This window comes from Centruroides vittatus, unplaced genomic scaffold (assembly GCF_030686945.1).
Source record: "Centruroides vittatus isolate TY-2023 unplaced genomic scaffold, ASM3068694v2 contig_250, whole genome shotgun sequence".
Taxonomy (NCBI): Eukaryota; Metazoa; Arthropoda; class Arachnida; order Scorpiones; family Buthidae; genus Centruroides; species Centruroides vittatus.
This window is the reverse complement of record NW_027121584.1, coordinates 8903-16001: the sequence shown is the minus strand read 5'-3', so window position 1 is coordinate 16001 and position 7099 is coordinate 8903. Positions and strand designations below refer to the sequence as shown.

Here is a 7099-nt window from a genome sequence, read left to right as displayed (position 1 = left end):
GCCCAGCTACAAAAAAGGGGCCTGCAGGGCGGAACCGGAATCCGTATCTTAATCCGGAATCGACCAACTGCGAGTTCAGCGCAGGGCGCCGGATCCGCCCAACAAGCAGGCAGTTGTCCCGGGGAACCCCCCCGGCCGAGCAAAGGAGCTCGGATGCCTGTTGCATTACAGATTGTAAGCAACTGGCAATAATAAGTCTATTGTTGGCGCGCGGAATTGTTTAATTAATTTAATAAAAGCCAAACAATTTTTCGCGCTTATTCCTGGTGTTTCACAAGTCTAAACCATTTATTTACAAAACTGCTTCTCAAATTTTAAAAGTTTTATTCGAATTCCCACCTGAAACGGGCTGCATTTGAAAAAAATTGTACTGTACACCTATGAATTTCCACTGTCGCCGCCGTCTGTCCGGCTGTCTTTTATCGTAATCCGGAACAGCAGCGCTAGATAGAGAAGAGTCGTGAGCAGATATAGGGTCGGAAGGCCCCGATTAAATATATACGAACTTCCGGTGGAAACCGAAAGTAGCGTTATTTCAATTCAAACGTTTTCACTCAAAGGTATTAGATAGACGTTAAAGGATAAGTATGATGCACACGGATAAGCCACTGGTAATTTCAGGCGGAGAGCACATATTTTAAATTAATTTAAAATACAATTAAAAATTGCAGTTTACAGTTTTCGCCCATCTCTCTTCAGTCTATAAACAATAAAATTGTTTTCTAGCACACAGTTAATAATTTTGCTTTTTAAACAAAGATGTAAAATATGAAAATAACTTAACAAAGATACAATCCGCCACAGAGTTTACACCGATATTTTGGGCCTGTCGCGATCGCGTAACATTGTTCTTTTATTTTTATATATGACGTCATCTATTAACATTCTGCTATTCAAATTAGTTAAGATATAATAATTTTTAATCGCTACATGTTCTACAAATTCCTGTATATATACACGGTGTTGTAGAAATAAAATTTTAATATTATTTTTACTGCATTGCGATTCGGTATTTTTTAATTTAAACTCCAACGGATCACCGGTGTTCTCTTCCGCACTTACTATTCCGTTAATTAATTAACTCATCTGCCCGTGTTTTTCTGTAATCCGAGTACGGGCCACCGTGTAATTTCTTTACAAGATATTCTTCTAAGTAGAATTGCGAAAATGTACTAACGGTCTACATTTCCCCTCCCCTTCGGGTTTATGAGTTTTGAATGTAATTTCTAATATATGCGTTCTACTCTTTGATAGAATTTCAGTTGTGGAACACTCTTCTAGTTCTACAAAATCGTCATTCTTTTCCATTCGTTAGCAACTGAACTAAGTTATTCTGCTTTATCCGCCAGAAGAACAATTGTATTGTTTTGTTGTAGGCTTAGGGAAACATTTTCAACTCCTTCCTGTCGACCAACTGCCGAAATTTAAATTCGAAGAAACGCGTAATATTTTTTGTAATAAATAATATATTTTGAGACTTGAATATTTGAAAATAGTTTTTCTTTCGTATTCAAATTTCCGTTTTCCGCAGGAAATTCTTCTCCAAATTGCCGCGGGCCAAGTCTAAATGCAGCCTGTCAAATCTTTGGCGACTTGTCGCTGATTTCTGGTGTTTACGATTAGAATAATTTCCATGCGTTTCTTCTTAAGACCGCTCTCGCGCAAGAAAAATCACTACGGAAAAGAAAAGTAATGCGGAAAAAGAATACAGAAAAGTAATTCTATAGTGGTTCTGTGCGAAATATACATCGTGTCCTCGTCAGATCCGGAATAGAATTTACGCAATCGGATATTATTGTAATGACGTCACGGCCGAGATGGAGGAAAACGTTATTGTAGCATTTAGTTGGCATGTATGCGTGTCGATGGATGGAATCTCTTCTATAGACGATTGCATAAAATTCCGATTGCTCTTTTACTTCAAATACTATATTCTTTCGAAACTCTTTATTATGCAGTGGTGATGACGTAAATCTATACTCGATTGCTATCGGTGCAAGAAAGTCCTTTTCCCTATTGCGTAAAGGGAAAGTTAGACACGATTTTCTGCACTGGTTTTGTGGTACGGAAAGGGAAAATTTCTCTAAATACGTTTTCCGCAATTTTTTCCTTAAGGGGCTTTACTCAAAACCATTATCTGCCTATAAAGAAATAAACAAAAATCGACACAAATCTTACGGTTCTAAGATTTAGTAGACACTCTGATAACACAGTGCGATTTAAAATCCGTCCGCACTGGGCTTGGAAACGACGGGCGCTTCCAGGAACGAAATAATGACTTGGCGCGTCCAAAGATACAAAGTAAATCATGACGTCGGCAAATCAGCCCAGCCACTTAGGGGCGAAGACCCTTTACCATCGCACTATATAATCCATACCTAGCTAACGTGGGAGAGAGACAGAGAGAGATTGCCTATTTAGAATACAACTAAAATGCGCGGTTATTAGAATCGCAATTGCCGAAACACAGTCTAAAAGAAATAGGGGATAGAAGAATCAATATATAAGTTATATTAACATAACGAAAACTTTTATAAACCATAGGAAAGTTTAAAATATCCTAAAACTGTTTGAGAGCGAAGCAACTAAAGAATTAACCAGGCATTTTGCTTTACAACTCTTTTCGAATAGCTTTATAGACTTTCCATATTTCCACCGAAATATTACAAGACATATTTCATTAACATGCTACCATTAAAGAAAATGCAATCTTGTAATATTTCGGTGTAAATGATAATTGAATTAGAAATGCCTTGTGTGTTATGCGAAAAATGTATATACGAATTTTGGGGCTACACTGCTATATAAAGGAATTTATATAAGATTTCAGTACTTAGATGTAACGAATAGAGTAAGGTTCGAGAGAATTAAGTGGACGATAATCATTTTTGCATAATTTGGCCACGTAAAATGAAAAAATAGACACATTTATGTCGAATGGAAAATTTAATACGGTTTTTTTTTATTGTCGTTAAGCAATTGTTATCATTGTTTGAAAATACATTGTCGTTTGCATTGTTGAGAGCTAAATGACGAATTTTACAATAAAAATGGGGATTTCAGGGTGGTTGGAAAGGGATTACATAATTATAAAGCAGAAAAATGAATTGGGAAGTGCAGGAAGCGATTATTTGTGTGTGTGCGTGTAAGAATAAATGAACGGACGCGCGTGAAACGGACTGGAGCAAGGTCCGGTGCAGCGTTCATATTTATATTATTTCTATTTTTGGTTTTTTGGTGGTCCAAGGGGGTTCTTCCAACGGGACAGTGGGCCCCAGGGCCGCCGATAAAGCGAAAATCCCACAGGGGGCCCGTTGGGCGGCTCAAGAACGGGATACGCCCGGAGAGCGGCCCAGCTACAAAAAAGGGGCCTGCAGGGCGGAACCGGAATCCGTATCTTAATCCGGAATCGACCAACTGCGAGTTCAGCGCAGGGCGCCGGATCCGCCCAACAAGCAGGCAGTTGTCCCGGGGAACCCCCCCGGCCGAGCAAAGGAGCTCGGATGCCTGTTGCATTACAGATTGTAAGCAACTGGCAATAATAAGTCTATTGTTGGCGCGCGGAATTGTTTAATTAATTTAATAAAAGCCAAACAATTTTTCGCGCTTATTCCTGGTGTTTCACAAGTCTAAACCATTTATTTACAAAACTGCTTCTCAAATTTTAAAAGTTTTATTCGAATTCCCACCTGAAACGGGCTGCATTTGAAAAAAATTGTACTGTACACCTATGAATTTCCACTGTCGCCGCCGTCTGTCCGGCTGTCTTTTATCGTAATCCGGAACAGCAGCGCTAGATAGAGAAGAGTCGTGAGCAGATATAGGGTCGGAAGGCCCCGATTAAATATATACGAACTTCCGGTGGAAACCGAAAGTAGCGTTATTTCAATTCAAACGTTTTCACTCAAAGGTATTAGATAGACGTTAAAGGATAAGTATGATGCACACGGATAAGCCACTGGTAATTTCAGGCGGAGAGCACATATTTTAAATTAATTTAAAATACAATTAAAAATTGCAGTTTACAGTTTTCGCCCATCTCTCTTCAGTCTATAAACAATAAAATTGTTTTCTAGCACACAGTTAATAATTTTGCTTTTTAAACAAAGATGTAAAATATGAAAATAACTTAACAAAGATACAATCCGCCACAGAGTTTACACCGATATTTTGGGCCTGTCGCGATCGCGTAACATTGTTCTTTTATTTTTATATATGACGTCATCTATTAACATTCTGCTATTCAAATTAGTTAAGATATAATAATTTTTAATCGCTACATGTTCTACAAATTCCTGTATATATACATGGTGTTGTAGAAATAAAATTTTAATATTATTTTTACTGCATTGCGATTCGGTATTTTTTAATTTAAACTCCAACGTATCACCGGTGTTCTCTTCTGCACTTAATATTCTGTTAATTAATTAACTTTTTCGGCAACATTAGAAACTGCGCGTTGTGCCATCTGTTATAAAAATTTTTTAGTAAAATATATTTTTAAATGTCATTAAACAGCAAAAATCTTAATTTTCAGGATGTTTTATAGAAAATTTGAAATGCTAATAACGAGTAAAATCACCGTTAACTTTGATTCCACTGGAGATATACACACGACCTTTGTATCTTCTTACTCTTTCGATCTTTAATTACTAAAATTTAGTGGTTAAATTATACAAAGCTATAATTAACGTTTAGTTACTTTACAAAGAGGCTAAACCAAATCTTGCTGGATTGAATGACATTTCACGGTTCATAATACGGCTGGTCAAACGATTAGCCGCTTTACAATGTAGCATTAGATAAACAGCCAGATTTTCATATTTGCTTCCGATTCTTACCATTTGAATGCTAAGCAACGTTGCCAGATTTGATTGCCAAAATGGCCACTCTAGTTTTAGTTCGGCGTAAAAAAATCATTTGGCGCATTGTATACTATTTGGGCTACAAAAATTTGACTTGGCCACATAAATTATTTCATTGTTTGTTTTGTCTAGAACAGCATTACCTATCTGTATTTCTGTCACCTTTAGAGGTAATTTCGTAGTAAAATGTGAAAATAGGCAAAGTATTCTCGGATAAAAGCAACCTCTTTTATTAAACCAATTCGCTGAGATTTGGTTTAATAAAACTTCAGTGAGCTTTCTAATTGGAAACTATGGACTGATAAGTTCTTAAAATTTATAGAAAATTAAAAATAGCTATTAACAAAATTAATTAAAATAATTGGACAAAAACCAAATGATTATAACTTCACTCTAAATACATTATGAAATAACTCAAGCCGGAAATTAAATCATGTTTTTTTTTAAATGTGCATTTCATTTTTCAGGGAACCAGTTACGGTTTATTTACATTTACCAGAGTATAAATGATCCAGGCATCCATTCTGTTTACAAAACCGTTACCAATCGAACGTGTATCTATGAACAATAGGTCTTCTATGACGACACTGAATACATACAAAATATCAAAAAAAAAAAAAAAAAAAAGATGCCTACTCTGACTTTCGAAAAAAATTCTACACAGTTTCAACTGCAGAACGGAACCTTTAACAAATCCGAGAAGACGTTTTTTCCGGGGTTAAAAGATCCAGAGTTCACAAATGAAGGCTCGGTAAAAGAGGCTGTTTCACATAACGTTTTACGACTTTTGAGGACTGTCTTCAACGCTGGCACCACCACCTTCAAAGTAGAGAGGGAAATGTGTATATCCGGCACACAAGGTTTCCAGGCCGATTTCTGTCTGCTCAATTCTGAAGGAGAAATCTGTCTCATAATGGAGTGTAAGCCGCGAGACTACTTCATGGAATTGGATTACAACAAATCGAGTTCAAAAGCATTAAAGCAAGCACTAAAAACCTGTGCTAATCCAAGCGACCGCATCAAAAATCCTGCCTGCGTACTAGGCTATATTCCGAAAACAGCGGTGGCTGATGACACTTGTAATTTCAAGCGTGCTATGAAGCAACTTGCGGCATATATGTTGTCTTTGAACAATCAGAAGGCTTTTGGGATATTGACCACATACTGCCATACGTACTTCGCCATTCTGGAACATCCTGAAAAAGGTCGTCCTACATTGAAAGTATCGAGAGCTGTGAGATACAGTGAAGATAATGTTTTGGAACGGGTGTTTAAGTTTCTTGGGTTGGCAGTCGGAACTCCCATCGTTAAAATGAAGGACAAGAACAATAGTACCAATGTGTCACCCGTACAGATAGACAAAAGAAAGGCTGGACAGCGCCAAACAAGAGCATCCTTTAAGAAAGGAGATGGAACGAAGCGATTAAAAGGGAATGAAAACTCCAAGAATGGAAATTCTGGAAATAGTGGAAGTAGTCCAAAGAAGCGGGTCACATACGGTGATTACGTCATAGACGGCATCGTGGGAAAAGGAAGGAGTGGCTGTGTCTTGCGGCTTGTTGTCCGAAATAGTTGCTCATTTGCAGCTAAAACGATCGGGAAGCTTAAATACAAAACAAAAATGAAGAGGAAAGAAATCACCGCTGAACTGCAAAACGAAATAGCAATTTATGAAGCATTGAAAGACTTGCAAGGCAGGGTCTTGCCTCGATTGCACTTTGAGGCTTATTTAGATTGTACAGTACAAGGTATTCTCTGATAATGGATGAATTAGACGCCGACCCACTATGGACACGACAGCCAACGGAAGATCAAAAGAGCAATTTTTGCTGTTGTGCGACAGATCCACGAGAGAGGGATTTTACACGGTGACATTAGGAAAGAGAACATTATATTAGACCGGAAGGACAAAGAGAGGATCTACTTCATTGACTTTGCATTTTCATCAGTGTGTGATGTGCAGGAGGAATTCCAGGAAGAAATGGAGGAGCTCAGATTGCTTCTAGAAATGTATCGAGAGCCGACAGTCTTTCAAGACCTTGCACAAATTCAAAAAGAATAAAGAATGAAAACGCAAAGTGCACCTGTGGTATAACATTTTTGCTACACATGCTCCTGGTCATGCTGGTTTTTTTTATTGTTGTTTTTTTGAGAAATTAAATTCTTGTTTTGGGAAAATTATGGTCTGCTCGCTTTTAATGTTTTCGGATAAAGAGTGCATTTGGGAGATGTAA

At 37.5% G+C, this 7099-nt stretch overlaps 1 protein-coding gene across 1 annotated transcript; it reads left to right on the top strand.

Annotated features, from left to right (window-relative positions):
- Window positions 1-5493: 5493 nt before the first annotated feature.
- On the top strand, window positions 5494-6879 carry LOC136971417 (uncharacterized). Its single transcript, XM_067265879.1, has one exon. The coding sequence runs from the start codon at window positions 5494-5496 to the stop codon at window positions 6622-6624; it is 1131 nt and encodes a 376-aa protein (XP_067121980.1). The 3' UTR covers window positions 6625-6879.
- Window positions 6880-7099: the final 220 nt, after the last annotated feature.

Excerpts from the sequence above, each read along its gene's own strand:
- LOC136971417 (XM_067265879.1), top strand. The coding sequence starts at position 5,494 with ATGCCTACTCTGACTTTCGAAAAAAATTCTACACAGTTTCAACTGCAG.